General features: G+C 60.7%; 1 protein-coding gene and 1 long non-coding RNA gene across 2 annotated transcripts in view; one reads left to right on the top strand and one right to left on the bottom strand.

Annotated features, from left to right (window-relative positions):
* Window positions 1–6,429, bottom strand: part of LOC113958242 — a 10,131-nt gene extending 3,702 nt beyond the window's left edge. Inside the window, exons 1-2 of the long non-coding RNA XR_003531462.1 lie at window positions 6,279–6,429; window positions 4,887–4,890 (exon numbers count right to left, since the gene is read on the bottom strand). This is a non-coding gene — a long non-coding RNA (uncharacterized LOC113958242). The remainder of the gene's footprint in view (window positions 1–4,886; window positions 4,891–6,278) is intronic.
* The window catches only part of LASP1 (LIM and SH3 protein 1), a 32,132-nt gene extending 22,837 nt beyond the window's left edge, over window positions 1–9,295 (top strand). The window contains exons 4-7 of the mRNA XM_027666353.1: window positions 3,172–3,279; window positions 5,865–6,021; window positions 6,113–6,204; window positions 7,169–9,295. Coding sequence (XP_027522154.1) covers window positions 3,172–3,279; window positions 5,865–6,021; window positions 6,113–6,204; window positions 7,169–7,342 — 531 coding nt within the window. The 3' untranslated portion in view covers window positions 7,343–9,295. The remainder of the gene's footprint in view (window positions 1–3,171; window positions 3,280–5,864; window positions 6,022–6,112; window positions 6,205–7,168) is intronic.
* Window positions 9,296–10,959: the final 1,664 nt, after the last annotated feature.

Here is a 10,959-nt window from a genome sequence, read left to right as displayed (position 1 = left end):
CTGCAGGGATGGGGTGACAAGGATGGGGTGCTGGACACGTGCAGGGGCAGGATGGCAGAGCCAGGGTGCCCAGGGTGAGGTGCAGGGCAGGCTGCCAGGCCCCCCATGCTGAGCCCCACAGCAGTGTCCCAGCAGTGTCCCAGCAGTGTCACAGCAGTGTCCCAGCAGTGTCCCAGCAGTGTCCCAGCAGTGTCACGTCTCTCCGCTATTTGTGTCCCGCTGTGGAGGCGTCTCCCGTTCCGGTCACTGGAAGCTGCCGGATAATTTGTCCTGTGTGGATAAATGTGTCCCCAAAGTGACAGCTCCGGTGCCCGCAGGGCCGCTCCCGCAGCCCACGCCTGGCAGGGAAATTGCAGGTTCCCGGCCCCTGTGGCTCCTTTTCCGAGCCCTTCCGTGGGTGGGTTTGGGGCACAGCCCTTCCTGCCCCGGGGTGGAGGGGCCCGTGGGTGGGAAGCAGGTGCCTGGATCCTGTTCCTGCCGTGCCAGCACCTCCGGGAGCTCCGCTGTCACCTCGGTGTCGGTGACAGCGCGGACGTGGCGCGGGGAGGGTTGGATGTGCCCGGGCTGAAGGGCTGTGATGTGTGAAGGGCTGTTCTCCAGCTCCCTCTGGATAACACATGGATGCACACGTCAGCAGGAGCACGGAGAGGGAACAGTTCCTCTGGGAAAATTCGTTGTGGATGCCATTTTATTCCTGTTATGTGATTATCATCACGGGGATGCAGCCAGGCATCCCCATCCTGCAGGGTTTTAGGGCTGAATTCCTGTATCCCGAAAACAGAGGGGGGGTGGGATTTAGGAGGGTGAAAACACAGAACCGATCAGAGGAACTGCCTGGCAGTGGGACTGGCTCCTTGCTTGGTGATTCCTTATCTTTCCAGCCTGGATTTCTTACAGCTCATCAGCTCTGTGTGCTTGTGCAGGGGGTGGCTGTGGGATAAACCCTCTCCTTTTTGGGAAACAGAGACAAAACACAGCCCCTGTCCCTGGGCAAACTGGGGCTGGTGGTTCCAGAGCAGCTGCAGGGCTGAGTCACCCCCTCCTGACCCTGTCCCGGTGTGTCACAGGTTTTGTGTCACAGGTTTTGTGTCACAGGTTTTGTGTCACAGCTCAGTTAACCTTTAGTTCCTGGTTGTTCAAACCTCCCGAGCTGCTCTTTCCCCCCTCGGGGAAATTCGAGTTGTCCTTTACCCCTGACAGGTCAGAGATTTTGTCCTTTCCCTCTGCTGCTTCAAGCAGAGGGAGGTTTGTGCCCTGTGTTTGTGCTTTGGCACCCCGGGGGTGGTGGCAGTGCCCCGGGGTGGGTTCTGCAGGGCCATCGAGCTGTGGGTCATTAAGCTTTTGCTTTCTAATGACAAATCAGAGAGAAATGGGGCATGACTCAGCTCATCCCGTCTATCCAGGGGTTCTGTGGCCCCTGGTGACCGTGGGGGAGGTGGAGGGGCTGGGAGATGCCCCCACAGCTTGATTCCTCCTGCTTTGCAGGGCGGGAAGAGGGAATGTTGTGTGTTGGAAAGTTCTGGGGTGTCTGTACCACCAATCCAGTCTGCCCATGGAGTCTGGCATCCCCCCTGCTCCAGGCAAAATCCAAACGGTGGGTGCTGTGCCCCCCAAGCCCCCCCAAGGTCCTGGCAGGGCTGGATGGGGTGTGGGACACACGGAGCTGGTCTGAGCCTGCAGCTTCTCTGTGACACAAAAACCACAGTGTCTCAGTTTTTCCCTGGCAATCTCGTGTTTCCTGTGTCATTCTGGAGCAGAGAGGGGGCAGGACCTGCTCCATGGTCTGCCCTGGGCACTCCAGCACGTCTTGGATCCTGCTGGAAATGGGAGAGCCTGGGAGAGCCCAGCCGGCCATGGGGGTGTGTCTTGGCTCCTCCAAACGTTATAAAATCCTTGGCAGCCTTTCCTGAAAGGTGTTTCCGGGCCCAGCTGGACTGGGAGGCAGAGCTGGGAGGTCTGGAGGGGCAGGAGTGTGTGAGGTCCTTGTCCGTGGGGGTGCCTGTGCCAGGTTCACGGGCTCGATCCCGCCACGCTTCCAGCTCTGCTTCCCGGATTTCTCTCAGCGTGTGGGAGCAGTGTGGGGTCTGCAGAGTTCTTCCTTGTGGAGCCAGCCCAGCTCCAGGAGAGCTCCAGGAGGGCTGGGCATGGCTGTGTGTCCGTGCTGGTGGTGTGAGAGCCCCCGGTGACCTTTTCACTGCAGTGACAACGTGAGACCCGCAGAGCTCAGGGGGAGCTCCGGGGAGGTGAATCCCTGGGAAACAGGGCTCTGCATCCAGCCCCTTACGGCTCTTTCCTCCCCAGAAGGGCCCCTGACAGGAGGGCCAGGTCCCCATGGGGGGTGGAGGGGGGCTCAGGGTGCCTCTCTGCACGTCTGCTCCCCCCTGCTATGGAAATGGGGTGGGTTTGTGGCTGCCGGGCCCCGTTTCCTTCCCCCTTGGAGCTGTCACGTCCCTGGTTGGGTTTCAGCCTCTGCAGGAGCTGCTTCTGCTTCTGGGTGACCTGGTGGGAGCAGAGTCCTGCGAGGAGCAGCAGGGCCAGCAGCTCCCAGAGCTGAGGGCTGGGCAGCACATCTGGGCTGGGGCTCCCTGGGGAGAGCTGGGAGCTCCAGCCTTAAAACTGTATTAAAAAGGGGAAAAAAAAGAGAAGCAAAGCCACGACTTTTGGGCTCCTGGCCGTGCTGGGAGGCAGTGTTGTTGTCAGGGGCTGGCAGACAGACAGAAGGACAGCCTGTGCTTCACCAGCCTCCACCCTCCATGCTCTGGTTTCATTGCAGGCCTTTTCCTTCCCAGAGGTGGCTGAACATCCCCTGGCTGGAATTGCCTTTGTAGGGCTGTGGGTCACTGGATCCCATGGTCCAGCTGCTCCTGGCAGCCCACAGGGAACTGGGAGCAAACCTGAGTGACCTCAACCCCTGCTGAAAGGGAAACAAGCCCTGCAGGCTTGGGGGGAGTTGGTTTTGTGTTCCAGCTCTTGGAAAATCCCCGTTTTGCCATTCCTGGGTACCCTGAGGGGGGTCTCCTGGGCGAGGCAAAGCCCCTGTTAGGTGCTGCTGCCTCTCCTGAAGCCCGTGGGTCACACTGAGGGGCTGTTGGTGCATCCAGCTGCTGGATCCAGCTGTGCTCTCCACCCTTCCCCTCTGTTTGAACCCAGTTTTTCATTCTTTGTCCCCAGATTCGCTACAAGGAGGAGTTTGAGAAGAACAAGGGCAAAGGCTTCAGCGTGGTGGCCGACACCCCGGAGCTGCAGAGGATCAAAAAGACTCAGGATCAGATCAGCAACGTGAGTGGCTCCCAATCCCTGCTGTGCCCTTGCCGTGACCTTCCCGGGGCCAGGGAGGGGCTGGAGGAGCTCTGCTGTGCAGCCAGGAGGGGACCACTGGCTGTGACAGCTGCTGAGGGGCAGCCTGGCAGCTTTAGTTCTCCAGCCCATTTTCCTGGGCATCCTGTGACCTTCCTGTGCCCCTCCCTGCTCCTCTGAGCTGCTGGATCCTGCAGCTGCATCCAGAGGGGTGTCCGAGATGCTCCACCTTGACTGTGAAAAGCAGGAAGGGAGCAGCAGAACGTGGTGTTTTGTGGGGGGGAGCAGATGTGGCCCAGGGGCAGTTCCATCCCCCCCTGGTTGTCACCAGGACCCTCAGCGTGGGCAGCACGTGGGATCCTGGAACACCCGGAGCTGGGAGGGACCCACAGGGATCATCCCTTCCAACTCCTGGCCCTGCCCAGGGCCCCGAGGGGGGGCTCTGTCCCTCTCCTGCTCCCTCTGCCTTGTGTGTGTGTGCCTGGGGATGGCTGTGGATGCTGGAGCATTGCCATGGTGACAGGGGAGGATGCACAGGCGCAGTAAACAGGAGGATGCACAGGAGGACACACGTCCAGCTGCGGCACCAGGAGTGGGGTGTGGCTGTCCCTGCCCCAAATCCCCCTGGGCTCCCTCTGTCCTCCCCCCAGCAGAGCACAGGGAGACCATTAACCTTTGGCTGCTGGTGAAAGTCATGCCTGTTCCTCGCCAAAGCTGTTGGGAAACCCTGGGAAGGGAGAGGGCTGGATTCTCCCTGCCCACTCAACCCTTTCCATGAGAAACCTCTTTGGGGGGCTCCACGAGCTCGTGGTGTCTGTGAGCTCCTCTCTTGCCCCTGGCTCTGCACCCTGGGCTGCTCTGGCTTTTCCAAAATCCATGAGAATCCCTGCCCTGGGGACAGAATCCCTCCGTGGGAGCTGCTGGGATGGCCAGGGAAGGGGTCTGGGCTCGCTGGAATCCAGGGAGAGGGAGGAGGGTGCCTGTGCCCCAGGGGGTTGTTTAATGCCCCCTCACACACACAGACACCCCCAAGAAGCCCCAGCAGGGCAGGAGGGGGATGTTTATTCCCTCTCCTTCTGCTCCCTTTTCCCAGTTCCTTGGCAAACGCTGCTCTCTCCTCAGGGAGCTGTGGGCTGTTGTTGACCCACCAAACCCCAGGACAGAGAGGCTGGGCAAGGCTTGGGAAAAGGACCTGGCTGGAAGGTTTTCCCTGGGGCAGCTTCTCCGTGGGCTCTGAGCTGGCAGGAGCCGAGCTCAGCTTCCCTGCCGTGGAAGGCGCTGTGTTTGGGCAGAAGGTGGGGAGGTTTGGGGGCACTAAACCACCCAGCAGAGAGCTGGCCCCGGCCCTGGTCCCTCTGCTCAGCCTCCTCACCCTCTGCCAGCCACGGGCACAGTTGGCAGCAGCTTCCCCGGCGTCCCTGCCAGCCCGGGGTGGCCATGACCCACTTACTGAAGACACAGAGACAAACCCTGTCCCTGCAGGAGCCTGTCTGAGCCTCAGCATTGCCCTGCCAGGGCAGCAACAGGGGCAGGAAAGGGGGTCCCAACACGGCAATGCCCCACACTGCCCTCAGGGGAGGTGGGAAAACCCTCCTGGGAATGGGGCTGTGCCCGTCCTGGAGGCTGTCCCTATTCCTGAGGCTGTCCCTGAGGCTGTCCCCAGCTTCCCCAGGGTCCCCACACCATCCAGAGGAGTGGGGTGCTCCCCTCCAGGCCTTTCCCCCCCCCCCAGAAGGGTGGCTCTGCTCCAGGCTCCTGCTGTGGTGCCCTTCAGGAAATCACAGTTTAACCAGCAGATGAACAGGCTCCAGATGCTTCCCGGTGGGAATGAATTCATTAACACCAGGGGGGGTTCATTTTCACACTGGTGCCCCCGTGGCTGGGTTAACTCTTCCCTCCTCTGTCCCTGGCTGTGGGATGGGGGGGTTGCGCCCCAGGCTCAGTGTCTGCAGTGGGGGATTCCCAAAGGGGCTTTTGCTCCATGTTCCCGTGGATTGGGAGCCTGGTCTTGCATCTCATCCTGAAAAAATTCCATATGTCCCACCCATAGGACACAGGAACCTCCTCCTTTCCATGCCACAAACCTGAGCAAGTGTCCCTGTGCTCCAGGGGGGTGTGGGAGTGAAGAAGCCCCCCTGGGACTGCCAGGGAGGGTGGGAGTGGCTGATGCCGAATCCTTGGTCTCAGAAAGGAATGAGCTGGGATGAGATGAAGGCTCAAAGAATAATGGACTCATTCAGGCTGGAAAAACCCTCAAAGCTCATGGGGAGTCCAGCCATTAACCAGCACTGCCATGTCACCACTAAACCCTGTCCCCAGGTGCCACATCCACATGTTTTTAGCACTTCCAGGGCTGGTGAGTCCTGTTCCAGTGCCTGCCCACCCTTCCCATGAAGAAATTTCCCCCTAATATCTGATCTAAACCTCCCGTGGCCCAATTTGAGGCCGTTTCCTCTCACCCCATTGCCTGTTCATTGGGAGAAGCTGTTTCTGGTGCTGGAGGAGCTGCTGCCAGGGCCAGGCTGGGTGAGCCCTGACCTCTCCCTCCTCTACCACCTCCTCTGCAGATCAAATACCACGAGGAGTTCGAGCGGAGCAGGATGGGCCCCAGCCCCAGCGAGGGCTCGGAGCCGGAGCGCAGGAATTCCCAGGAGAGCTCCGGTTACCGGAGACCCGCCGAGCAGCAGCACCAGCCGTCCCACCACGTCCAGCCCACCAACCCAGGTGAGGCCCGGGGGGGTGGGGGGCAACCAGGGCTTTGTGAGGGGCTCTGCTGTGCCCCCCCATATCCCACTTCACGTCCTTGCCCCCGCAGTGTACCAGCAGCAGCCGCCGTCCCAATCCTATGGATACAAGGAGCCGGCGGCTCCGGCCTCGACACAGCGCAGTGCCCCGTCTGCAGGGGGGGTGAGTACAGCCCAGAGCAGCCCCCCAGCACCAGCCCCCTGCTTCCCACCCCCGGGGGGTTCGTTCTGAGTCACAGAATCAGCTGGGTTGGAAAAGACCTCTGAGATCATCCAGTCCAGCCCGTGAGCCAGCACCACCCTGTCACCCAGACCGTGGCACTGATGCCACATCCAGGCTCTGCTTAAACACCTCCAGGGACTGGTGACCCCACCACCTCCCTGGGCAGCCCATTCCAATGCCCAGTGTCCCATTCCAATCCCAGTCACTCTCTCTGGGAAGAACTTCTTCCCAGTGTCCACCCTAAACCTCCCCTGGCACAACTTAAGATCCTCTTGTCCTAGTGCTGGTTCCCTGAGAGCAGAGCCTGATCCCCCCCTGGGTCCCCCCTCCTGTCAGGGAGTTGTAGAGAGTGAGAAGGTTCCCCCTTGAGCCTCCTTTTCTCCAGGCTGAGACCCCCCAGCTCCCTCAGCTGCTCCTCACAGGATTTGAGCTCCAGACCCTTCTCTGGACCTGCTCCAGCCCCTCCACGTCCTTCCCGAACTGAGGGCCCAGAGCTGGGCACAGCACTCGAGGTGTGGCCTCCCCAGTGCTCAGTCTAGGGTTAGAATCACCTCCCTGCTCCTGCTGGGCCACGCTATTCCCGATCCGGGCCAGGATCCATTGGCCTCCTTGGCCACCCGGGCACCCCTGGCTCGTGTCCAGCTGCTGTCACCAGCACCCCCAGCTCCCTTTCTGTCCCCCTCGTTGTGGCCAAAGCACAGCCCCCGGCACTTAGCCTTGTTGAACCCCCCAGAGCTCTGCCTGCTGCCCACCCTGTGCCAGGGGGGAGCCCTTGGGAAGGGGCCGAGCACTTGGCTCTGCGCCAGCATTCCCAGATAACCCCCGGGATCGGGCACACCCCTCACCCCGGGGCAGGGCAGGGCACCAGAGGAGGATCTGCCACCGCCCCCCCGTGTCCCCACAGAAGCGTTTCCGCGCCGTCTACGACTACAACGCGGCGGACGAGGACGAGGTTTCCTTCCAGGACGGCGACACCATCATCAACGTGCAGCAGATCGACGACGGGTGGATGTACGGCACCGTGGAGCGCACGGGGGACACGGGCATGCTGCCCGCCAACTACGTGGAGGCCATCTGAGCCCTCAGGGGGGAGGAAAGGGGGTCCAGCCCAGCCCCCAGCCCGGGGCTGTCCCCCCCCGGTGTGTGTGTGTGTGAGCCCCTCTGCCCCAGCGTCCCTGCTCCGTGTGCTCCGGTGCCTCCGGACGGCCCGGCTCCCGTGTCCGTGTGTCCGCAGCCGCCTCCGGGTTCTCCCGCCCGTTCAGCTCCGTCGTGGCCCCGTGGGGACGGAGGGACTGTGTGCAAGGGGGGGCATGAGGGGCTGCAGCTCCCCTGCTCCCTGGGGCTCCCTCCTCTCCAGCCCCCCCGGGCGCTCGGGCCTTTCCTGGCCGGGGGGAGCAGCCGGAGTTGCCGCGATCCCAGAAAAGAGAGGGAGAGACCATGTTAGGACCAAATTCCCCCCGCCCTGGCAGGGCTGGGCGGAGGTGCCCGTGCGGGTGAGCTGAGGGATGCTCATCCCCAGGGTGCCCTGGGCTGCAGGGATGGGCTGGAAGCCTCCACCTGCCCCACCCTGGCTCCAGCCCATCCCATTGCTGCTCCCGGCCCCTCTGCGCAGTTCCCGTTCAATCTTTGCTCCCTTCGGTCCTCAGAACAGGAAAACATTCACAGTTAGGATCTCAAACAAAGCCTTTGTCCTCGGGGTCCCCAGCGGCTGCTCTGGGCAGCCCTGGGGGTGGCTCTGGGTGCTCCTGCCTCGGGCTCTGGCTGCCCCCTTCCACCTCCCTGATTTCCCCTGGTTGAAGGAGCAGCTTTGGGGTTGCTCTGGCTCCAGGGCTGGAGCTGGGCTGAGCCCCCCTGCAGCTCCAGCTCCCCCCAACCGGGGTCTGGGTGTCCCCTGGAAGCCTCTTCCTCGCCGCTCCCCAAATTCACCCAGAACCTTCCTGCTTTTCTCTTGCTGCTGCCACCGGGGTTTCGGGACCCTCCTGAGCCCCCCACCTGCTGGGAGGATGGTGTGGGGAGCCAGCAGGATCAGTCCCTATCCCTGTGCCTCCTCTGAGCCGGGTGTGAAGGATCCTCCCCCTCTGGCACCACGCTGGGACTGACCTGGGTGAGTGTCCCCCTCCAGCACCCTGCTCTGGAGTGACTGGGCACCCTGAGCCACCCTGCACCTCGTTCCCAGCCACGGTGGCAGCTTTTGGGACCACCACTGACTTGGAATCATGTCATGGACCAAAATCTCCGGGCACATCCCTGTCCCCTTCTCCTCTGGGCTCCCAAGGTGCCGGAGCAGGTCGGGGTCGGGATAACTGGAAGCCTGTGTGAGGAGGGAGGAGTGGGACGCTCCTCTCCTGAGTCACAGGAGCAGGACAAGGGGACAGTGGTGTCCCCTTGCCGGGCTGCACCACGACACTTCCAGGGGGACAGTGTCACCTTTGCTATTCCCAAAGGAAAAGAGGGAATACAGGGACCAAAGTGGCCGAGTTGAGACATTCCCTGGCCCTGTTTGGGGCCGTGTCCCTGCCTCCTGCTTGCAGTCCCCTTCCTCAGAGCACAGGGGCTGCAGGGCGGGAGCGTGGATGGTGCTGGGATTGGGATGGTTGGGATGACTGGGATTGGGATGGTTGGGATGACTGGGATCGGGGGCTGCAGGGCTGGAGCATGGATGGTGCTGGGATTGGGATGGTTGGGATGACCGGGATCAGGGACTGCTGGAGCAAGGAGGGGGTCCCTGCCAGGGTGGAGACCCCCTGAGAGGGCCTGAGCCAGGGAAAGGGACGCCTGGCTCCTTCCCCAGCCGGCTGCAATGGGATGGGGGAGAGTGCCTGGGATTTTTGGGCCCCCGGGAGGGGCTGTCCGGGATTTTGGTGCTAAAACAAGTGAGCACAAGAGCAGGGGGTGGCCGGGGAGGGGGGACCCACATCCCCCTGCCAATCCTCTTCTTAATCACGTTCTTGTCTGGGAATGAGGGGGGGAGTATCAATGTGAATAAACCGTTTTTTAATGGACCAAATAACACAGGCAATTCCGTTTTGGGATACAGACCTTTTTTTAATGCTACCTTGAGACCATTGTCCCTAATCCTCCCCCCTGCCCTTCCCTGGCCCCTTCTCCCCCCCCCCCCCGTGCGATAAACAAACCTCTTACTGCTTCATTTCTGCCTTTTTCTCTCAACTTATGCACTTTTTTGCCTTTTTTTCATAGCCGAAAAGCACCTAAACCTGTATTTAAAAAAAAAAAAATAAATGAATAAATAAAATAGTAAAAAAAGAAATAAAAAAAATAAAAAGGAAAGAAAGAAAGGAAAGGAAAAAAATGAGAAAAGCTGAGTTGCTTCTCATCACATGTAAAATAGCCCTCGTCCATCCCCAGCTTCCCCGGTTGCGTCTCAGTGCTGAGCTTAGAACGTGTTTTCTTCGGGATCCGTCGCTTGATTGGGGTTTGTCCTCGTGTCCTCCTTCCCCGTGGGCTTGAGCACCCACCAGTAAAACATGTGATTTGGCCTTTTTTTTTGTCCCAAACCATCGAGTGGAACAATCCAACCCCGTCCTCTTCCCGGTTTACTCGGATGAAAAAAAAATAAAAGTATAATTTTTACCTGCTGATTGTGCTGCCTTTTGACTGCGGTGGCTTTTCCTGCTTCCCTGGGGCAGGGTGGGGATTTTGGGGACTTAGGGGAGGCTGCCAGAGCTGGGTCATCGTCTGGCCTGGCTGCCCTGGGAGTGGGAAGCACTGACATCCCTGGGGATCCACCTGGGATGCAGCTCCTTGGCTCATCCCTGCTCACAGAGCCCCGGGAATTCAGCCTCTCCAGGTGGGATTTTCAGCAGCTACAGTGTTTAGCAGTGGGGAAAAAAAAAAAATCGGGAAGGTGTGTGGAGGAGGAGGGTGTTATTTGGGAACAGCAGCAGCCAAAAAAAGCCAAGGGAAATAAAGGAGCTCCTTGTGTGTGACACCGAAGGCAGAGGATGGGGAGGTAATCCAGGAGCACCTGGCTGGAAGGTGAGTTCGGAGCAGTCCTGGTGTGCCTTTGCCATGGCCAATTTTCCTTCTTTCTCCATAGGATGGGCCCGTTCCCAGCTGCAAACGGGGGTCACCTCATAGCGAGCACCCCCGTGAACTGGGAAGTTTGGGAAGGAAGGAGCAGGGACTGAGCAACAACTCCCAGGCAGGGCTGGCATCGGGCCCCCAGGGCTGAGCTGGGTCTGCCCGCCGGTGTTTATCCCTTTATTTCCCGGCTGGAAAGCGGCTCCATCAGCTCCGGCATCATCTCTCCATCCTGAGCGAGCCGTGCTGGGCTGGGAGGGGAGGGAGCAGCTGGATCCCAGAATCCCTGTCTGAGCCACCGCAGGGAGCCCGGCAGCCCCTTCCCAACACCTCCTCCCCGTCCCGGCGCCTCCTCCCTCGCCATGCTGGACATTTTCATCCTGATGTTTTTCGCCATCATCGGCCTCGTGATCCTCTCCTACATCATTTACATGCTCTAGGGAGGCGCCGGGGGGGGGGATGCGGCTCAGCACCAGCCTCGCAGCCCGAGCGTCATCCAGGTGAGCTCCTCGTCCCAGCTCCTGGGGAGGAACGTGCTCGGGGAAGGGGGAGAGGGGTCGGGTTGGGGTTAATTCCGTTGTCTTCGGCTGCCTGGGCTGGAAGGAGGGCACGGGGAGGGGGTGATTTTATAAAAACCAGGCCACTCGTCCCCGG

The sequence above is a fragment of the Corapipo altera genome, unplaced genomic scaffold, assembly GCF_003945725.1.
Source record: "Corapipo altera isolate COAL_440 unplaced genomic scaffold, ASM394572v1 200, whole genome shotgun sequence".
NCBI lineage: Eukaryota > Metazoa > Chordata > Aves > Passeriformes > Pipridae > Corapipo > Corapipo altera.
The sequence above is the reverse complement of the archived record's forward strand: the minus strand, read 5'-3'. Positions and strand labels throughout refer to the sequence as shown.